Source organism: Gekko japonicus, unplaced genomic scaffold (genome assembly GCF_001447785.1).
Source record: "Gekko japonicus isolate JY-2015 unplaced genomic scaffold, Gekko_japonicus_V1.1 scaffold2712, whole genome shotgun sequence".
In the NCBI taxonomy this organism is placed as follows: Eukaryota; Metazoa; Chordata; class Lepidosauria; order Squamata; family Gekkonidae; genus Gekko; species Gekko japonicus.
In genome coordinates, this window is record NW_015169868.1 from 112,741 (window position 1) to 135,699 (window position 22,959).

At 46.1% G+C, this 22,959-nt stretch overlaps 1 protein-coding gene across 1 annotated transcript in view; it reads left to right on the forward strand.

Moving 5' to 3' along the window:
- The first annotated feature begins 1,505 nt into the window (after nucleotides 1-1,505).
- The window catches only part of LOC107115680 (zinc finger protein 850-like), an 84,526-nt gene continuing 63,072 nt past the window's right edge, over nucleotides 1,506-22,959 (forward strand). Inside the window, exons 1-4 of the mRNA XM_015417436.1 lie at nucleotides 1,506-1,706; nucleotides 1,800-1,931; nucleotides 2,365-2,479; nucleotides 10,376-12,626. Coding sequence (XP_015272922.1) covers nucleotides 1,506-1,706; nucleotides 1,800-1,931; nucleotides 2,365-2,479; nucleotides 10,376-12,626 — 2,699 coding nt within the window. The remainder of the gene's footprint in view (nucleotides 1,707-1,799; nucleotides 1,932-2,364; nucleotides 2,480-10,375; nucleotides 12,627-22,959) is intronic.

Here is a 22,959-nt window from a genome sequence, read left to right on the forward strand (position 1 = left end):
AAAAAAGCAGCGATATATTGGACAGAGGTCCACGCTGAGATACAGAAAATCCTGAAATCAACATTTAAGAAAGAACCAGAAATTTTGCTTCTGGGTCTGAAAATGGAAGAAGTTAATGTGACAAAAAAGACATTGCTATGGTATTTAATTACAACTGCAAGGATGACTTATGCTCAATTTTGGAAACAGGACAGAGTGCCAGAGATTTGGGATTGGTTAAAAAAGGTACTATTCATGGCAGAAATGGATAAATTGACAAGAAAATTGAACAATAAAGAAGATGAAGAATTTTATGAAGATTGGAAAGACTTTAAAGATTATATTGAACAAAGATGGGATGTAAAAAAATACCTTAATAGGTTTTGAGAGTTATTAGAGTGGAATTCAGAAAATAGAATATTTGAAATGTTTATGAAGTAATGTTACCTAATGAGATGAATTGAAAGAGGGAATTTACACTGAGGGAAAGAAAGGGAAATAAGGGGAAATCGCACTGTGGGAAGCCAAGCAAGGGGGGAGGGAAGGAGGAAAATTAGAAAATGGATATATTTGAAATGTTGTGGATCAAAATTTTGATAAAGTTGTTATATCCTTTTAATAAAAAGTTTAATTTTTTTAAAAAAAGGATACCACCACTTGGGGACCTAGTGGCAGAATACAACGGTTTAAAGCTCTTTGCAACGGTTAGGGACGGAAGGCAGATGTTCGCTGTGTGAATGCCGGTAAGTACACCGATTCCAACCGGCTCCTATACCGTCTGAAATGCACCGTCTGAAATGCCCCGTCTGAACGCACCCTCTGTGTACAAAACTATTTCATTTCGTCTTATCTTGAACGTACTGCCCATCAGCTTCATTGGATGACCTCCAGTTCTAGTTTTTTGGGAGAGGGAGAAAAAAATCTCTCTGCCCACCCTCTGTTGCGGCAGGACACCCCTGTGCAGAAGCCGTGCTGATTTTCCCTCAGCAGGCTTTGTCCTTCGATGTGCCTAACAATTGATTCTGTTTTTGATTACAGATTCCACTAATACGCCTGGGACAGATGTGAGGCTGACTGGCCTGTAATTTCCTGGTTCCCCTCTGGATCCATATTTAAAAATTGGTGTAACATTTGCTACTCTCCAGTCTTGTGGTACAGCAGCCAAATTTCGTGATAGGTTACATCTACGCATCAGTGGATCAAGTATCTCACATCCTTAATAACCCTCGGGTGTGTGCCATCAGGACCTGGAGACTACGGTGAGCCTCCTTGGCAGATTTCTAGAATAGTTCATACCCGCCTACAATAGTTAATGTAGCACAAGGACATGAACCCTGATCCGCAAACCATAACAAGGCCCCTCCCTCCAATTCTGCAGGGCAATCCTGGCGGTGTCTTCCTGACCAGGGTCGATGATGTTGCTCCATCTTCTTTAGGTTCCTTTCTGCCTTTTTGATGTATTCCCCTCTCCCTCTTCATACCAAGTAAGTAGAGGCATCTTTTTGCAATCAGAGGCAGCCCAATAGATGGGGAAGGAGATGGAGGAGCAGGACCCAGAAGGACCAGGAATCGACAAGACAGCAAGGAAAGAGATCCAGGCGGGGAGTGGTGCTGAGCTCCGGGAGAGAGCGGTGCCAGAGGTCCTGCCTCAGGAGACGGGGATCCCAGAGGAGCATCGCCAGCGTTTCCGGCAGTTCTGCTACCAGGAGGCGGCTGGGCCCCGAGAGGTTTGCAGCCAGCTCCACGGACTCTGCAAGCGCTGGCTGGAGCCGGAGAGGCGCTCCAAGAAGCAGATCCTGGACCTGGTGATCCTGGAGCAGTTCCTGGCCGTCCTGCCCGAGGAAATGCAGCGCTGGGTCAGAGGATGTGGGCCGGAGACCAGTTCCCAGGCGGTGTCCCTGGCCGAGGGCTTCCTCCTGAGTTGGGCAGAGGACATGCGGCAGGCAGGGCAGGTGAGGGAGCTTCATGCCGTCCGTTCTAGCTGTGACCTTTGACAGCCTAAGGCCCCCTGTCCGATATGTGTCCCTCCAGACACTTCACCGGGGTTGATAGAAACCCGCAACCTTGATTCTTACTGCTGTGGTTTAAGCAGCTGTATTGATCAATGCAGGGGTGAGGATGGGCAGGGGCAAGATCCGTCTCATTCGTCTTTAGAAGAAGAAGAAGGAGAGATTGGATTTCTACCCTGCCTTTCACTACTCAAAGGAGTCTCAGAGCGGCTTACAATACCTTTCCCTTCCTCTCTCAATAGCTGCCTTTGAGATAACAGCTCTGGGAGAACTTTTGACTGGCCCAAGGTCACACCACGCTGATGATGGACGCGGGGACAAGATCCGTCTCCTTGGTGTTTCGTATTCCTCCTCTAACCTGTATCCCTTCCTGCAGTTTCAGATGTGGGGACCGTCTGTGAAGATGGGATTGAAGTTCTCTGAGGAGGAAGGATCTCCTTGGGAGGAAGAGCAGAAGGCCCAGGAGTGTTCCCAAGATGCCCTCTCACATGGTAAGGGTGCCTCGTGCCCAGATTTGGGCACACTGAAGTTGTTGGACAGAAGGTTCAGGACAGGAGAAAAAAGAGATATTTCTGCACACCACACAGAGTGGACTGCTGAGACTCAGTGCCACAGGATGTAACGGTGGCCACTCCCTTGAAGGGGGAATTATACAGATTCATGGAGGGCAATTTCAGTCTCATAGGAACACAGGAGAATATCAGAGAAGCCATGTTGGATCAGGCCAGTGTGTAATGGTGGCCACTCCCTTGAAGGGGGAATTCTACAGATTCATGGAGGGCAATTCCTTTCTCATAGGAGCACAGGAGAATATAAGAGAAGCCATGTTGGATCAGGCCAATGGCCCATCCGATCCAAGACTCTGTGACACGCTAAAACCCAGGTGCCATCAAGAGGTCCAGCAGCAGGGCCAGAGCTCCTAAAGTCCTCCTGCTGTTGCCCCACAAGTACCAAGAATACAGGGAATCACTGCCCTTCACATAGAGTTCCATCTTTATCTTGTGGCTAAGAGCCACTCGTGGACCTCTGCTCCAGATGTTTATTCAGTCCTCTTGAAACTATCTAGGCTTGTAGGCGCCGCTACTTCTTGCAGAAGTGAATTCCATGTGTTAACGAAGATATTACTATCTCACGCCCTGACCTGGATAGCCCAGGCAAGTCAGACCTCGGAAGCTAAGCAGGGTCAACTCTGGCAAGTACTTGGATGGGAGACCTCCTTGCAATACCGGAGGCAGGAGGTGGGGGCAGGCGTTATTCAGCCACCTCTCTGAATGTTCTCCAGGCCTCCCATAGGGTCAGTCACCAGCGGTCACCTAACTTCTGTTAGAGGTGGCTCAAAAAAACCAAAAGTTGACCTGGCACCCCTGGGATCTTTGGAGGTGGGGCCCGGTGTGGATGTGATGTCACAGTGAGGTCTCAACCTGCTGAAAATCTTGACGTGACGTCAGAGCCTCAGCAGACACTCTGGAAACCGCTTGATATTACCCTCGAGTTCTCAGCTGTGCTAATGTCACCTCTGGGTTTTTGGACAGGGGTGATTGTGATGTATCGTTTGACCTCATTTCTTTGGCCACCCCCCCCCTTCTCCCGGAAGCCTGAACTCAAAGGCACATGGGAGGGCCCAGCCAGTGGGAGATTGGCGCTCCTGGGCCTTTGGCCTGACTGAGCAGGGATGCTGCCACCGTTTTGAGCTTTGCAGTTCACGGGATGAATTTCAAGTGTCATAGAAGTCTGAAATGTGGTGGCAGGGTTTGTACCCCCCCCCTCCCCTTGTGGCTCATAGGAACCTGGAGCTTCTCTTTCATCTCTCCTTAAACTTTACTCAGAAATTGTTACACATTTTGTTGAGTGTAGACAGGGCAAGGTTTCACAGCCCTGGGAAGAGGGGTGCATGAAGCAGGATATGCACAAGCAAAGAAAATGCGAAGTCTAGGCTCAGACCCTTTCTTCCAACGTTCTCTCCCTCCCAGGCAGTGAAGAGACAGTGTTGAGTCGTCATCTTTCTGGAGGAGTAAAAACAGCTGCTGCCCCTGCAGTCCAGGTAGGGGAGATGTGCAGGGGACCACCTGAGTTCCCCCTCCTTTCCCAGGGGGGCTTTTGCTCCTGCAGTGGTTTCTGAGGTGTCCGAGCAAGAGATGCTGTAAACGCCACGCCCTCTTCCCCCACCAAACTCTCCATCAGGGGTCATTTCGTAGAAAAAGAGGTGCAGGAACACAGGCTATGGCAAATAAAATGCAAGTCTGAGGTCAGGCAGGCAAAAAGGGAATATGAGGAGCATATAGCAAAAAACGTAAAAACCAACAATAAAACTTTCTTCAAATACATTAGAAACAGGAAACCAGCCAGGGAGGCAGTGGGGCCCTTGGACGACCAAGGGGTAAAAGGAGTATTGAAGGATGATAGGGAAATGGCTGAGAAGCTAAATGCATTTTTTGCCTCCGTCTTCACTGTGGAAGATGAGAAGTGCTTGCCCACTCCAGAACCACTGATTTCAGGAGGGGTGTTGAAAGACCTGAGTCAGATTGAGGTGACGAGAGAGGAGGTCCTAAAACTGATAGACAACTTAAAAACTGAAAAATCACCAGGCCCAGATGGCATACATCCGAGAGTTCTGAAAGAACTCAAATGTGAACTTGTAGATCTCCTGACAAAGATATGTAATCTTTCCTTAAAATCTGCCTCCATTCCTGAGGATTGGAAGGTAGCTAATGTCACTCCCATCTTTAAAAAGGGTTCCAGAGGAGATCCGGGAAATTACAGGCCAGTCAGTCTGACGTCGATACCGGGTAAATTGGTGGAAACCATTATTAAGGAAAGAATTAGTAGGCACATAGATGAACAAAACCTATTGAGGCAGACTCAGCACGGTTTCTGTAAGGGAAGATCTTGTCTCACTAACCTGTTAGTGTTCTTTGAGGGGGTGAACAAACATGTGGACAAGGGGGATCCAATAGATATTATTTACCTTGACTTCCAGAAAGCTTTTGATAAAGTTCCTCATCAAAGGCTCCTAAGTAAGCTCAAAAATCATGGGATAGAAGGACAAGTCCTTTTATGGATCAAAAACTGGCTAGTTCATAGAAAACAGAGAGTGAGTGTAGGTGGGCAATTTTCTCAGTGGAGGGTGGTAAGCAGTGGGGTACCGCAGGGATCAGTACTTGGTCCACTGCTTTTTAACTTGTTCATTAATGATTTGGAGATGGGAGTAAGCAGTGAAGTGGCTAAATTTGCGGATGATACAAAGTTGTTCAGGGTGGTGAAAACCAGTGAGGATTGTGAGGCACTCCAAGGGGATCTGTCAAGGATGGGCGAGTGGGCGTCAACATGGCAAATGGGGTTCAATGTGGCCAAGTGCAAGGTGATGCACATTGGAGCCAAAAATCCTAAATATAAATACACATTGATGGGGTCTGAACTGGCAGAGACTGAGCAAGAGAGAGATCTTGGAGTTGTAGTGGATAACTCACTGAAAATGTCGAGACAGTGTGTGACTGCAATAAAGAAGGCCAATGCTATGCTGGGGATTATTAGGAAGGGTATTGAAAACAGATCAGCCAATATAATAATGCCCCTATATAAATCAATGGTGAGACCTCATTTGGAATACTGTGTGCAGTTCTGGGCACCACACCTTAAAAAGGATATTATAGCTTTGGAAAAAGTGCAGAAAAGGGCAACTCGAATGATAAAAGGGTTGGAACACTTTCCCTATGAGGAAAGGTTAAAGCGCTTAGGGCTCTTTAGCTTGGAGAAAAGACGACTGAGGGGTGACATGATCGAGGTTTATAAGATTATGCATGGGAAAGAGCAGGTAAAGAAAGAGGTACTTTTCTCCCTTTCTCACAATACAAGAACTCGTGGGCACTCCATGAAACTGCAGAGCGGTCGGGTTAGAACGGATAAAAGGAAGTACTTCTTCACCCAAAGAGTGATTAACACATGGAATTCACTGCCACAGGAAGTGGTGGGTGCTACAAGCATGGACGGCTTCAAAAGGGAATTAGATAAGCATATGGAGCAGAGGTCCATCAGTGGCTATTAGCCACAAGGTATAGCTAGGGGCTCTGGGGCAAGTGATGCTCTGTCTTCTTGGTGCTTGGGGGGGGGGTCAACAGTGGGAGGGCTTCTAATGTCCTGGCCCCACTGCTGGACCTCCTGATGGCACTGGTATTTCTGGGGGGGGGAATGCACAGATCTGCCCTCACAGAGGAGAAAGAGCTTGTACCTAAGGCGGGCTGGGGAGGGGGGGCTCTGCAACTTACCTGGCTGCTTCTTGCTCTGACTGAGGGCTGCTGGGAGCAGGGGGCGGGGCTTGTTGCATGTGCCCGCCCCCTGGGCTGTTTACTGCCGGAGCTCCGCTCCTGTGCGCTCCTGCAGGAAATGACCCCTGCTCTCCATCCTCCACTCTCCCAGGATGCCCGTTTCTTGAGTCCAGTCTTGTGTGGCTCAATCTCTGACAAAGAAATCTGCTTTTTCTTTTTTAGTTTCCGTTTTCCTTTGAGGAGGTGGCCGTGTATTTCACCGAGGCTGAGTGGGCCCTGCTGGATCCGGACCAAAGAGTGCTCTACCGGGAAGTAATGCTGGAGAACTATAGGAGCGTGGCCTCTCTGGGTAAGGATCTGTCTTAGGTGCCAAAGGTGTGAATTGCTGCCATTGTGATGTTGTGTGAATCAAAATATCAAAGAGTAGTATGTCGTTTTGGGGCCTGGCCCTGTACTTAACACCCTCTGGATGACTCCAGGAGCTGAGGTGGCAGTGAAAGCAGCCAACACACCTGGCTGGTCCGAGGCAACTGTGGCTAATGCTGTGGCCAGCATGAGATAACATCAAATAAGTCTCCAAATATTTCTCAAATATACAGTAGTATTCAATACATGAAATACAGGAAATCCAAAACAATACAATAGATAGGCTGGGGATTGAAAGCAATATCTAACATGTATTATTTAACACTCCCAAAAGAGAGACTTCACAAATTCCAGTTTCACTGGACTGAAAAACGTAATCTCCAGATGTCCATAAAGTAAGTGAATCCACTTCTTAAGACTTAAGATAAACTTTGTAAAGCAACATCAACAGTCCTGGTGAAGGGATCGAAAACTCGTTGATTAATCTGGAGGATGAGTTGACTGCAGCTTATTTCTTATTATTTGTCTCGAGTCCTAAGGACTGGATCTGCTCGCTGATTGCAGCGTACTTTACATGGTGTATCTTAAGTCTTAAGAAGTGGATTTATTTGCTTTATGGACATTTGAAGATTACGTTGTTCAGTCCAGTGAAATTGGAATTTGTGAGGTCTTTCTTTTGGGAGTGTTAAATAGTAAATGTTAGATATTGCTTTCAATCCCTAGCCTATTGCATTTTTTTTGTATTTCTTGTATTTCATGTATTGAATACTATTGTATATTTGAGAAATATTTGGAGCCTTATTTGATGTTAAGTCATATACGATTTAGGAGCTGCGGTGGCTCAAGTGGTTAAGACGCTGAACTGCAGGCTGTGGAAGGTCGGTAGTTCAGCAGTTCGAGACCCGGGTGCCGCATGACAGCGTGAGCTCCCGTCTCTAGTTCCAGCTCCTGCCAGTCTAGCAGTTCGAAAGTAAGAAATTGCAAGTAGATAAATAGGAACCACTTCGGTGGGAAGGTAACAGCGTTCTGTGCGCCTTGGTGTTTAGTCTTGCCAGCCACATGACCACGGAAACATCTTAGGACAGCGCTGGCTCTACGTCTTGGAAATGGAGATGAGCACCGCAACCCTAGAGTCGGATTTGACTGGCTTTCGAGCAAGGGAACCTTTACCTTTTATCTTACATATACAATTTATATTTATTCATCTATTTCCTTAAATTATTGTTAGTATGTGGCCAGCATGTGGGTGTCACGGCCTGAGGTGGAGACAGGCAAAGGCCTTGGGTCACTCGTCCTCCTCTTTTCTCTCTCTCTCCCCCAAAGAAGGTGTGGGTGTGCAAGAGACTTCAGTGGAGACAGATGAAAAGCTGGAGAGTTCCTCAAGAGGATCTCAACAGAATGTTTCCTTCCCGCGTGAACTGGTTGTGAGTGAGTCTGCTTCATCTTTATGTCAACGGAATGGGCAATGAATAGCCATGGTGGATTTCTGCTTCACTTCTTACAAACTCTTAGTTGGGTAGAATGATAAAGCCCTTTGGGTAAGGAGGGAAGCCTTTTGGGGCCCGAGATCTTGGGAATTCTTCCTGGGGCTGAGCTCAGCTGTGGCTCTTTTAGAAGAAGAAGAAGAGATTGGAAATATACCCTGCACTTCACTACCCAGTCCCAAAGGAGTCTCAGAGCAGCTTACAAACTCCTTTCCCTTCCCCTCCCAACAACAGACACCCTGTGAGGTGGGTGGGGCTGAGAGAGCTCTCTTGAGAATTGTCTTTGAGAGAACAGCTCTGAAAGAACTTGTGACTGACCCAAGGTCATACGAACAGTGGCATGTGGAGGAGTGGGGAATCAAACCTGGGTCTCCCAGATTAGAGTCTGTGCTCCTAACCACTACACCAAACTGGTCTCTTTAGGGCTGCACTGTCCTTAAATACCAGATATCCCAGGGAAAGATGAGGTATTTACTTAAGAACAGCTTTGCTGTATAAGTCAGATGCCATCAACCTTTTCCTACCGTGGTCAGTTGAATGCCTCCAGGCCTCCCCTCCCTCCTACAACAACTGGAATTCCTATGGGAGTTCCCTTAGACCTGTGGGGCTCGCGTGCTGAGTTCCTGACTTCTCCCCTACCCCAGGAGACACGTGTTATTGGAGTCTGAAGACCAGCTCCTCTTCTCTCTCATCACACCTGGATGGAAACTCCGTACAATCCCAGGACTAGAAATTACGATCACTTTTTGTATTTCATCATCAAAAGATCTCCATGACTATCCAGTAATATCCAGTAGTCATGGAGATCTTTTGATGATGAAATACTGGAAGATACCAGAACATTGGCCTCAGAAGGTCATGATCTTTCCATGGGCTGGCACGCGTACGTATGGTTCGAAAAGGAAAAAAAATCATAAAATCTTTAATCGTCATGTACTAAGAGGAGCATTAAATAAGGTTTGGAGTGATATAAAAGGGAGATTTTATAGAAAAGTACCAAGATGGGTGTCACCACTGGAAGCTTTCATGAAACCTTCACTTTTGTCATCAAATAAGATAGTTAACTACAACATACTATTAGAAAGAAACGATAATATAAAAACAGAAGAGAAACTGAATCGTGAACATCAAATTAGTTTATCATGGTGGGAACGAAACCTCCTACAAGATAGATACGGTAAAGATAAAATAAGAGGACTTGAGGATAAAAATAACCAACTGGACAATATTTGGCTATCATCCAGTGACAAGCTAATTCAGAAGTTGTATAGGTTTTTACTAGACAACTACGAGTTAGATGAAAATGTTAAAGCTGTCATGATCTTGTGGATGCAGGACATGGGAAAAGAGATGGAATTTGAACAATGGGACACAATATGGAAATCTGTTAAATTTATGAGGGCCATTTCCTACAAAGAAAATATTTACAAAATGTTCCATAGGTGGTATTGGTCCCCAGATAAAATTGCAAAATGCTATCCACAAACATCCAACACATGTTGGAAATGTAAAGCAAATGTGGGGACCTTCTACCACATGTGGTGGAAATGTAGTGAAATTCAAAAATACTGTAAAATGGTATATAAAATTATTGTAGAAATATTGAATGTAGAAGTTGAGTTAATTCCAGAAATTTATTTATTGAATATGGTCCCAAAAGGCTATGGAAAACAAGGCATATATCTAATAGTATATATTATAACGGCGGCACGAATTCTTGTGGTCAAAAACTGGAAGAAAGATAAAATACCCTCTAAAGAGGACCTAATATCAAAAATCTTAGAATTGGCACAAATGGACGGTCTGAGTTTAATTCTTCAAGGTAAAGATCAAAATATACTGAATAACAGATGGATAAGGGTATATAAATGGATAAAAGATGAAATGGTCGAATAAACAATTATGTAATAAGACGTATAAGACTTGCAAACTGTGTTAAGAACTCTAAAAATTTATGTAATCTGAGAAATTGAAATGTTTTGTGTGTGGAAAATTGGAAAAATAAAATTAAAAAAAAAAAAGATCTCCATGACAAGGCAAATGGGAAAGGCAGAGAAACAGATGTTTGCCAGCTTTTCCATTAAAGTACATTTCGGGAGTTTTGTGGAGGGGAGGAACAGTCACAATATAGAAAAAGCTCTACTGGAAAGGCTGGCCAGTGAAACGTTTTGACCAACTGCTCAGGAGGTAAAATGCACACTCATTAATCAGGAGTTCCTGATTGGTGGCTAGGCTCCTTCTGTGAGTGGTGATTGGATCTCCCTCTTTATTCCAGCAGGAGATGTCGAGGAATCAGTTGCGGAATTCCAGCGGTTCTCATTGGAAAAAGCCAAGAATGACCAGGCTGAAGGAAACTTTGGGAATAAAGATGGACCACAGGAGCAGGAAGGAAGCTGTACGGTGAAGAGGTGGGTAAAGTCCATTCCTCGCCAAGAAGGGGGCTTCCACGAAATCCAAGTCCGCAACCGTCTCCAATGGACTCATTCAGGAGTGAAGCCATTTATCTGTTCCAAGAGCAGAATGACGTTCTTCAGTGGAAGAAAGGGTAATGTATGTTTTCCAAGCCACATTATAATGAAGCCATGTAAATGCTGTTACTGTGGAAAGGACTTCAGATACAGACCACAGCTTCTTGTACACAAAAAAATACATGCAGTACAGAAGCTTTTTGAATGTTCAGGGTGCGGAAAGAAATTCAGTATGAATTCCAGTCTACAAAAGCACCAAAGAACCCACACCGGGGAGAAGCCTTTTGAATGCTCAGAGTGTGGAAAGAGATTCAGTAGGAGTGGCAATCTTCAAGTGCACCGAAGAACTCATACAGGGGAGAAACCTTTTGAATGCTTAGAGTGTGGAAAGAAATTCAGTATGAATTCCAGTCTTCAAAAGCATCAAAGAACCCACACAGGGGAGAAACCTTTTGAATGCTTAAAGTGTGGAAAAAGATTCAGTCAGAGTAGCAATCTTCAAAAGCATCAAAGAACCCACACAGGGGAGAAACCTTTTGAATGCTCAGAGTGTGGAAAGAGATTCAGTCAGAGTGACAGTCTTCAAAAGCATCATGGCACCCACACAGGAGAGAAACCTTTTGAATGCTCAGTGTGTGGAAAGAGATTCAGTCAGAATGTCAATCTTCAAAAGCACCAAAGAACCCACTCAGGGGAGAAACCTTTTGAATGCTCCGAGTGTGGAAAGAGATTCAGTCAGAGTGACAGTCTTCAAAAGCATCACAGCACCCACACAGGAGAGAAACCTTTTGAATGCTCAGAGTGTGGGAAAAGATTCGGTCAGAGTGGAAATCTTCAAAAGCACCAAAGAACCCACACAGGGGAGAAAGCTTTTGAATGCTCCGAGTGTGGAAAGAGATTCAGTCAGAGTGGCATTCTTCAAAAGCATCAAAGAATACACACAGGGGAGAAACCTTTTAAATGCTCAGAATGTGGAAAGAGATTCATTCAGTGTGGCAGTCTTCAAGGGCATCAAAGAACCCACACAGGGGAGAAACCCTTTGAATGCTCAGAGTGTGGAAAGAGATTCAGTCAGAGTAGCAATCTTCAAAAGCATCAAAGAACACACACAGGGGAGAAACCTTTTGAATGCTCAGAATGTGGAAAGAAATTCAGTAGGAGTGGTGTTCTTCATCAGCATCAAAGAATGCACAGAGGGGAGAAACCTTTTGAGTGTTCAGAGTGTGGAAAGAGATTCAGTCAGAGTGGCAATCTTCAAAAGCATCAAAGAACTCACACAGGGGAGAAACCTTTTGAATGCCCGGAGTGCGGAAGGAGATTTAGTCATAGGGGCAATCTTCAAAAGCATCAAAGAACTCACACAGGGGAGAAACCTTTTGAATGCTCAGAGTGTGGAAAGAGATTCAGTACAAGTGGCAGCCTTCAAAAGCATCAAAGAATGCACAGAGGGGAGAAACCTTTTGAATGCTCAGAGTGTGGAAAGAGATTCAGTCAGAGTGGCAATCTTCAAAAGCATCAAAGAACCCACACAGGGGAGAAACCTTTTGAATGCTCAGAGTGTGGAAAGAGATTCAATACAAGTGGCAATCTTCAAAAGCATCAAAGAACCCACACAGGGGAGAAGCCTTTTGAATGCCAAGAGTGCGGAAAGAGATTCAGTCAGAATGGCACTCTTCAACTGCACCAAAGAATCCACACAGGGGAGAGACCTTTTGAATGCCCAGAGTGTGGAAAGAGATTCAATACAAGTGGCAATCTCCAAAAGCATCTAAGAATTCACAGAGGGGAGAAAGCTTTTGAATGCTCAGAGTGTGGAAAGAGATTCAGTCAGAGTGGCAATCTTCATCAGCATCAAAGAACCCCCACAGGGGAGAAACCTTTTGAATGCCCCAGGTGTGGAAAGAGATTCAGTCAAAATGGCACTCTTCAATTGCACCAAAGAATCCACAGAGGGGGAAAACCTTTTAAATGCTCAGAGCCGGGCCCCAGCAGGGTGAAAGAAGGCCACGGGTCTCTATTTGCATCCAAGCTGATCCAGCTCCATTCTTCCCACCCTAAGTAGGCAAAAGGACCTCCGGAAGGAAATAGGAAGGTGGAGAGGTAGCATCTGAATGACCAAGGAAATTTCCCAGAGTAGAAGCTTTCATGTGTCAAAGCTCACTCGGTCAGGCAGAAATTAGACAAAGATCCATCAGACCTTATGGCTCCTCTGCATCCTGACTCCACATGGCCCTTTTTGGCAACCCCCCCTTGAAGGAGCTACCAGTCTTGAATTCTGCTCTGCTTCTACAGATTAACATGGCCACCCACCAGAGATGCAGAGAGCATGCTTCCCCCTTCCGGCCTTCAGACTCCAACAGGTCGCCCTGGTGGAGTTAACACCATGAGGTGCTAACCCACCACCTCACCGACAATGGGATACGGGGGCTTACCTTGCAGTTGCTAGCCTCCTTCCTTCAGGGTCGGGGACAGAGGGTGGCACTTGTGGGGGAGTTATCCCAGCGGCACCCACTAGAATGTGGTCTTCTGCAGGGAGCAATTCTCTCCCCCATGCTGTTCAGTATCTATATGCGCCCTCTTGCCCAGATTATCCAGAGATATGGGTCGGGTTGTCACCAGGATGCGGATGACACCCAGCTCTATCTACTGATGGACGGCCACACAGACATGGCCCAAGGACATCTTGACAAGGGGTGACAGGCTGTGGCTGGATGGTTGCGACAGAGCCGACTGAAGTTAGATCCATCTAAGACGGAGGTCCTGTACCTGAGTCGCGGGGGATTAGGTCAGGGGATCAGGTTCCCAACCTTCGATGGGGCCCCATTGTGCCTAGACGTGGTTGAGCAGTGGTTGAGCAGAGGAACAGTCTGCCTCGGGAGGTGGTGGATGCTCCTTCGCTGGACGTTTTCAAGCGGAGGCTGGACGACCATCTTTTGGTTATGTTGTAGGTATGTAGGGCTATCTTTCAGCTATGCTCCTGCAGAGTGCAGGGGGTTGGACTAGATGACCTGCAAGGTCCCTTCCAACTCTAACATTCTATGATTCTAAGAAGAGATTGATTTTTTTTTGTGAAATGTCTTTTTATTTTAACCCAATATCTCACAGTCAACATTTCATCCTTGTACAAATATTTCCCCCCTTTTTTCCCCCCCTTCCCCCTTCCCTCCCCCAGTCCTCCCTCCCCTTTCTTCTTCCTTCATTGCTTCAGCCACGGGCACAAAGTCCAAAGTTTCCATTGAGTATCCTTCTCGGCTTTATCCTCTCTGATCCATTCAAAGTATGGCGACCATTTTTCTTTTGTCTTCCTCTTCTTCTCTTCCCAGGTTTTCTCCTCCATCATCAGGGAAACGATATCTGATTGGATGTATTCAAAAAGATAGTTATTCCAATTCTCCATAGTCCACTTGTTCTTGTCTTTCCATCCTAATACTATAACTGCTTTCCCTGCTAATATCATTGCCTTGAATACCTCTCGATATTTAAGTTCTACTGTTTCGCTCTTCATAGTGCCTAATGTTATTAAATTGATATCTATTGGTATTGATACTCCTATTTTATCCTTTACCCTGTCCAATATTTTCTTCCAAAACTCCTGTACTTCGGCACATTCCCACCACATATGTGAGTACCAGCCTTTTACCTGGTTGCAATGCCAACAGTTCGAACTCACCCCGGGTATCATATTAGCTAATTGCGCTGGCGTCCAGTACCATTTAGTGAAGCATTTCAACTCCATTTCTCTAAATTTATCAAATTTAATCTTTTTAATCCCAGTCATTAGTTTTTTTAGGGTTGTTTCTGAGGTTAATCCTTCTTTATGCCATTTCTCCTGAACACTTTTAAGTATAGATTCCTCGTCAACGGTCATTCTTTTATATACCTTGCCCGCTAGACCTCTACCTGCCTTTCTCTTTTCCTTATACAATGCTTCTGCAATTTCTTCTGGTTCTCCCCCCCTCTTTTGCTGCAGAAGAGATGGATTTATACCCCACCCTTCACTACCCAAAGATGTCTCAGAGTGGCTTACAAACTCCTTTCCCTTCCCCTCCCCACAACTGACACCCTGTGAGGTAGGTGGGGCTGAGAGAGCTCTTGACAGAAACTGCTCTTTTTTCAAAAACAGCTCTTATCAGAACTACGGCTTGCCCAAGGCCATCCAGCCAGGTGCAAGTGGAGGAGTGGGGAATCAAACCCAGTTCTCCCAGATTAGAGTCCGCGCACTTAACCACTACACCAAACTGGCTCTCTTACCTCGAGTGTGAAGAGTCTGGGGATGTTCCTGTATACCTCTACTGCCAGGTCTGCCTTTTTCTATCTGAGGCAGATCAGGCAGTTAGCCCCATATCTTACTGTGCAATGGTCACTTCCAGACTGGATTACTGTAACTCTTTCTATGTAGGGCTGCCGTTGACTCTGCTTCAGTAGTTGCAGCTAGTGCAGAACGCGGCAGCATGGGTGTTGATGGCGACGCCTGTGCGGGCACGTATCCACCCGGTGCTGCGTGAACTGCCCTGGCTGCCTATTGAATTCCAGATCCGTTTCAAGGTGCTGGTGCTTACCTTTAAAGCCCTATATGGCCAGGGGCCAGCATACTTACGAAACTGCCTCTCCCCATATGAGCTCCGGATAAAATAGATAAATAAAAAAATAAATAGCTCCAGTGATGGAGGAAAAGCCTCAATCAAACCCACATGCTTTTGGACGAAAGATACAAACAGATTTGGAAAGATGATCCGAACGGGAATGATCACGGCTGGGAGTAATCTCTGCAATAAAAATGAATGGATTGCCAAAATAAATTTTCTCTTTCAGTTGATACCGATCAATATACAAAGACTTAGGCAGAATGGCAGAAACAAATAAATATATTTATATGGAATGGCAAAAAACTAAGAATTAGATTTAAATTATTACAGGATTAGAAAAAAGAGGAGGTTTAGCAGTACCTAACTTTAAACTGTACCACCAAGCAGCCGGTTTGGGTCGGATTGCAGATTGGATGAATCAAGTTCAACTTTGAGATATCTTCAGACATCTTCAGTTTTATGATAACTGGCATGTTTTTTTCCAGTTCTGTATGTATTATTGTAAATGTTTTTCCTATAGATTTGATATTGTGAGGTGTGCTTTGGTAGTCATTATCTATTGGCTGATTCTGTGTGTGTGTGTAGGGCCCCCCCCCTATAGATAGGGGTGGTGGTAGGGCTCTTTGTAGCAGGAACTCCTTTGCATATTAGGCGACACACCCCTAATGTAGCTAATCCTCCAAGAGCTTACAGTAGCCCCTGTAAGAAGAGCTCTGTAAGGTCTTGGAGGATTGGCTACATTAGGGGGGGTGTCGCCTAATATGCAAAGGAGTTCCTGCTACAAAAAGAGCCGTGTGTGTGTGTGTGTGTGTGTGTGTGTATAAAGTGGTGCGAGTCCCTTTTAGAGAGACTTCTTCTGATTTGGTTCATTGGTTATACCTGTGGAATCGAGGACTATTTCTGATAATTGTTAGAGTAATCTAGTAAGAACACTATACCCAATTGGAAAATATGAGAGACACATCATGATTCAGGGGGTGAAAGAAGGATCGTTTTGGAAAAATTTGGAGCTTAATGAACTTTGTAATAACCGATTATCCTTTGTATTTGAATTGTTTGTATGAAGTGTTAGAGTGTCGTGCATTTGTTCATATTGATATTGTAATACAGAGACGTAGAGCTAGTATAGACTTTATTCAGTACAATATTTACACATAAACTTTGAAAAATCTTTACTTGTACTAGTTGTTATTTCGTACACGGTATTGTCATTTCTCTGTACTCTTGTGTGGCCGTGATCCTAGTCTGTTCATTGTCAGGGTTTTGAGGGGGGCTGAATAGCAGGTGTCTTTTTTCCCCGTTAATATATTTTTATTAGGTTTTCAATAGCGTCACATCCTGGCGACAGCGGTGCAATGCGTATCGCTGTCCCCCACGGCAGGGATCCTGTGAAGATGTGCGGATCCCCCGCCGAGGCTTGGCAGCCCTACTTGCAGGGCAATTTTCTTTCCTTCTGGGGCTGAAGTTCTCAGTGCAGAAAGAAAAGCCATTTGGCCCATAGAAAGCTGTTACCAGGATAGATCTCTAAACTGCAAGCTGTCAACCATTTTAGATGATAGTTCTCAGCTGCTGCTGACAACAAGCCAGTGGGTGGGGGTGGTGACTTCTGCAGTCAAGATAGCTAAGACTTAGACAGAGAAACTCTCTTAAAGGAGACCAGTTTCTTGACACAGCGTTAGAAGGGATCCTAGAGGTCACCTACTCCAACCCCCTTGCTCAGTGCAAGAATTAGTCAACTACAGCATCCCACTCTACTTAAAGTTAGGAAGTTTCTCTTGATATTTAGCCGGTAACGACTTCCTTGTAATTTCCACCCATTAGATCTAGTCCTGCAATCCGGAGCAAGAGAGAATAGATCTACTTAAAGGAGCACAGGCCTTTAAAAATGTTTTAAAATGATTGAAAAAAGCATCTACCGCAGGCATGTCCAACTTCGAACAGGTAGGAATCTATTTTTTCCAGCCAAAAGTGCCGGTGATCTACCTCCATGAAAATAAAGTTTCAAATTAGATTTTAACCCAGTAAAGTTGGGTTCCACCGCCCCCCTCCCATTTATAATGCACCTTCTGTCATTTACTGGTAGGCAAAATAAGCAAAAACAAAACAGGGAAACGAAGATCCAGAAAGAACTGCGAACATTTTTTATTTTTTATTGAGTTATAACTTCCTTTAACCGTCTCAATAACTTTCTTTAACTTTTATTCAGAGTTATTTGTGTTAAATGTAGGTCAAGTCTTGATCCAGGCTGATCTTGCGCCATCTTTAAAACTTCGCTCTTGCTCATTAGTGAGACCAAGTGGGGCTGGTGATCTACCTCTGACCCCTCCGCGATCTACCTGTTGGACATACCTGATCTACCGTATAAGCTTTTGTGTGCATTGCACACTTATGCAAGTATCTCAAGCAGTGTGCGTGCACACGAAAGCATATATCTGGAATTAAACTTTGTTGGTCTTCAAGGTGCCACCGGGCTCAAACTTTTTATGGGATGTAGGAAAATGAATGACAGGAGGGGCAATCCTGTTATTCCTTTAAGTATATGCGGGAGGAAGGAACCATTGATGGGGTCTGAACTGGCAGAAACTGAGCAAGAGAGAGATCTTGGAGTTGTAGTGGATAACTCACTGAAAATGTCGAGACAGTGTGTGACTGCAATAAAGAAGGCCAATGCTATGCTGGGGATTATTAGGAAGGGTATTGAAAACAGATCAGCCAATATAATAATGCCCCTATATAAATCAATGGTGAGACCTCATTTGGAATACTGTGTGCAGTTCTGGGCACCACACCTTAAAAAGGATATTATAGCTTTGGAAAAAGTGCAGAAAAGGGCAACTAGAATGATAAAAGGGTTGGAACACTTTCCCTATGAGGAAAGGTTAAAGCGCTTAGGGCTCTTTAGCTTGGAGAAAAGACGACTGAGGGGTGACATGATCGAGGTTTATAAGATTATGCATGGGAAAGAGCAGGTAAAGAAAGAGGTACTTTTCTCCCTTTCTCACAATACAAGAACTCGTGGGCACTCCATGAAACTGCAGAGCGGTCGGGTTAGAATGGATAAAAGGAAGTACTTCTTCACCCAAAGAGTGATTAACACATGGAATTCACTGCCACAGGAAGTGGTGGGTGCTACAAGCATGGACGGCTTCAAAAGGGAATTAGATAAGCATATGGAGCAGAGGTCCATCAGTGGCTATTAGCCACAAGGTCTAGATAGGGACTCTGGGGCAAGTGATGCTCTGTCTTCTTGGTGCTTGGGGGGGGGGTCAAAAGTGGGTGGGTTTCTAATGTCCTGGCCCCACTGCTGGACCTCCTGATGGTACTGGTATTTCTGGCCACTGTGTGACACAGAGTGTTGGACTGGATGGGCCTTTGGCCTGATCCAACATTGGCGTCTCTTATGTTCTCTGCCGCCGCTCCACACTAATTTCTCTCCCCCCACCCTTTACATCTCCCGCAGAAGTGAACAGGGACTCACAAAAACTTAGCCCCTGCCACAAATTTTGTTAGTCTTTAAGGTGCTCCTGAACTCTGGCTCTTTTCTACAGTCAAATAAGCAGTGCAATAGACTGCAATCCTATCCCTTGTAAAAGCGACCTGCTATTTGACTATTTGTGTGTGTGTGGGGGGCTTCCTGACCTCCTCAACCAGGCCGTCCCATAAAGTGGGATCCACAGCACAGACGGTGCGTGTACTAGCATTGGTTGATCTTTCCTGTTAGCAGGGTGGTGCCTTCAGCAACCCTTTTTGCACAGATGAATGATTCTTCTGTGGCAGAACATAGGCGATCCTGTGGATTAAAAGGTTCCAGGCATTCAGTGTGAGCCATCCAGACTCACCTTCTTACAAATGTGAATTGAGCTAGCAGGATAGAAGAGGAGGAGGAGGAGGAGGAGGTTGGATTTAGACCTCCCCCCTTCACTACCCAAAGGAGTCTCAGAGCGGCTTACAAACTCCTTTCCTTTCCCTTCCCCTCCCCACAACAGACACCCTGTGAGGTAGGTGGGGCTGAGAGAGCTCTGACAGAAACTGCTCTTTTTCAAAAACAGCTCTTATCAGAGCTACGGCTTGCCCAAGGTCATCCAGCAGCTGCAAGTGGAGGAGTGGGGAATCGAAGCTGAGTCCGCGCATATAACCACTACACCAAACTGGGGATGGTTAAACATACCCCCCCTTCCTTCTCCAAGCATATATACAGTATGTATTAAATGCTAGAGAATCTTTAGGAAGACAGATCTCTGGAGACAGGGAAAGCTGGGTGGGAAAAGAGATTTGATAAAGTTCCCTGCAACAGGAAGAGAAGGTCTCTTGCAGCTGGATCTATCAGGGGAGACAGACCTCTGACCGGAGGTCTAGGGAAGGTGGCCATTTTTGTCTGTCCGGCGGACCTGGAGGGCTGAAGGTCACTTGATATTGTAAACGGTAATTGTGCAACTTCTGCAAAGGTTTTAGTTGTACATTTGCTCTCTCTAGGTTAATAACCAGGGGCAGGGGTGTCGAACTCATTTGTTACAAGGGCTGGATCTGCAATAAATGTCAATTTGTCGGGCCGGGCTGTGTGTGCCATAAAACGTTACGCCAGGTATGTGAGATACAAACTCTATAAAGGACAGCAGCTGGTAAGCTACGAGTTGTTGTGTCCTCACTGCAAGGCCTCATGGGCTGGAAGGGGGGGTGCAGAGGAAAAGCCACATGGGCGGACTGGAGAGCCAGCTGCTGCTTGACTGCTGCGCATGAGGCTGTTCCACCATGCTGAAGCCACGGAGTGGTTCCACCCACTCCCCCCCCCAGCAGTCTCCTGTACCCTCCCTGGCACTAGCTGCTTGCGGGCCGCAAAAGAGCCCTGGAGGGGCCGGTTCTGGCCCCCGGGCCTTATGTTTGACATCCCTGAACTAGGGTTTTTTTTGACATCCAGAACATAACAGTCCTTGAACCCAGGGGTCATTTGGGGGGGGGACGCGGGGGGACGCCATCCCCCCGGGTGAGGTGCAGGAGGGCGGGGCCTGGAGCTCCCTGCTGGTGCCCGCTGGAGGTCGCCGCCAGCTGTGGGGAGGACACACTTCCAGTGATGTCAGGGTGTGTGGCATATGCTAATGAGTTATGCTAATGAGTCCCCCTAGCTCTTTTTCTACGAAATGACCCCTGCTTGAACCTGTTTGGTGTCTGTCGGAAACGAAGGTTTAGCCCTTAATCCTGGCTGCCTCCACCCACTTTCAATGTAGCAGCAGTCAGACTGCGAAGCCTCTGTTGGGCCCAACAGACTTGCTGGGCTCCAAGTTACATTTGGGGGGAAAGCGTGTCTCTATTTTATTTTACTTGCGAAGACGGGGACGGCAAAGGATGAGATGGTTAGACAGTGTCATAGATGCAACGAAGATGAAATTGAGCGAACTTCAGAGGACGGCGGAAGACCGGAGGGCCTGGCGTGATCTGGTCCATGGGGTCGCGAAGAGTTGGACTCGACTGTGCGACTGAACAACAAATATATCCTTGACTGAGAACTGTGGGTTTTTCCATGGTAGTGGGGGGTGGCTGCTTCAGCCTGTCCTAAGCTCTTCTTTCAATTTCCACGTCATTTTTAAATGGTAAGCCCATCTGCATGGACAAGACTGGGGGACGACGACGACAGGACATGCAGATCCGAGGCCTTTTAAAATTTCCTTTTGCCCTGTGTGCAGCCCAGAGAGAACATTGGCAAGGAATATGCACTCTGTACATGTCCCTGCTCTTCAATGTGCTGTCACTAAAAATGGTGTGGTACAACTGGGGTGTACTAAAAGGAATGACAGGATTGCCCATTGGAAACAATGGGAGAGGCTTGAAGGCCCGAGATCATGGGAGCCAGAAACGCCAATTATTTTGCATGGACTCCATTGAAATACATTGCAGCCCAAAAAAAGTAGCAAAGAAAATGTGGAATGGTTTTTCTATTAAGGTCTTTTGGCCCAGATAGTCTACTCTGGGAATGGAATGACAACCCCCAGAGTGGGAAGACAGTCCCTAGGATTAGAATCTGTGCAGTCCGACTGGAATGACAGCCCCCAGAGTGGAATGACGGCTCCTGGGAGTAGCAGACCTGTTCTGGGACTGGAATGACAGCCCTCAGAGTGAAATAATAGTCCCAAAACGCTTCTACAACTCCCAGGGGATGTCATTCCACTCTGCTACCTGTCATTCCAGCCCCAGAACACTTCTGCTACTCCCAGGGGCTGTCATTCCACTCTGCTACCTGTCATTCCAGCCCCAGAACACTTCTGCTACTCCCAGGGGCTGTCATTCCACTCTGCTACCTGTCATTCCAGCCCCAGAACACTTCTGCTACTCCCAGGGGCTGTCATTCCACTCTGCTACCTGTCATTCCAGTCCCAGAGCACTGAGCCTATTCCCAGGGGATGTCATTCCACTCTGCAAATTTAGAAGCTGCAAGGATTACATGATTCACATGGCTACTCCTCCTGTTTTTTATATGTAATTTCTCTTCCTTCAGAATCCTGATCTCTTCCTTTGAATTGTTTTCCGTCCACCATTCCATTCAATTTGCCATGGATAAATTTGTAATTAGAAAGAGGGGAGTCCTTTCTGGTGTAGTTAAAGTATTTCAGCAACCTTAAGATCATTTGCTGAAGCCAAATGTGTTTTGTAAGTTGACCCTGAAGAGCAGAAATTAACCATGCACAGGAATGCAGTAATTTCCCATTAACTTAACCAGGAGTCATTTCCTGTAGGAGCGCACAGGAGCGGAGCAGTAAAGAGTCCAGGGGACAGGCACATGCAACAAGCCCCACCCCCTGCTCCCAGCAGCCCTCAGTCAGAGCAAGAAGCAGCCAGGTAAGTTGCAGAGCCCTGCCCCCCCGGTCCAAAACAGTCCAGTGGCACCTTTAAGACCAAGTTTTATTCAGGTACAAGCTCTCCCTCCTCTGCGAGGACAGATCTGCAGGTTCCCCCCCCCCCAATAGCTAGCAATCCAAAACAGTCCAGTGGAGCCTGAGCGGTGGGTGTTGCCTTCTGACACACTTCCGGTGATGTCAGAGAGTGTGGCATATGCAAATGAGTTATGCTAATGAGCTCCTGCACCTCCTTTTCTACCAAATGACCCCTGATGGAGCCCATGCAAGTCAATTGGCATTCCTAAACATTCCTGGCTCCGATTCTTTCCAGTGGGCCTTCAAGCGTCTCCCATTGTTTCCAATGGGCAATCCTGTCCTTCCTTTTAGTACATCCCGGCTTTCAAGAAGGGCCGGGGAAAGCCGCGGGATTCGGCTCCTTTTGGATTCTTTTAAATTCTTTAAAAAATGGTTTTCTTTTTTAAAAAGGTGGGATACCGAAGGGAAGAAAGGGTAGGGGGGAGAAACAAGAAATTCACCAGGTTTGTCATATATTATGCGTTGTTACGCACAAGTAAAATCCGATGTATCACCGGATGCATTACATATTTCAAATACAGAAGCAGACAATAAAAGGTCAGTATGGCAGAGATTTAACGACAACTGTCGTTCAAAAACAGGTAGGAAAAATGGGCATAGTAAAGGTAGGTAAGCCAGCAAAATAATAAACCCCAACCCTAGGGTTGCCAGGTCTTGAGTTGGAAAACACCTGGAGACGTTGGAGGGTGGAGCCTGGGGGTGGGGTTTAGGGAGGGGAGGGGCCTCAGCATGGTACGAGGCCAGAAAGTCCACCCTTCAAAGCAGCCATTTTCTCCAGGGGAGTTGATCTCTTGTCAGCTGGGAGATCAGTTGGGAAAGTGGGAGATCTCCAGGCCCCACCTGGAGGCTGGCAACCCTGTCTAACGTGTCTGACTCTACTGT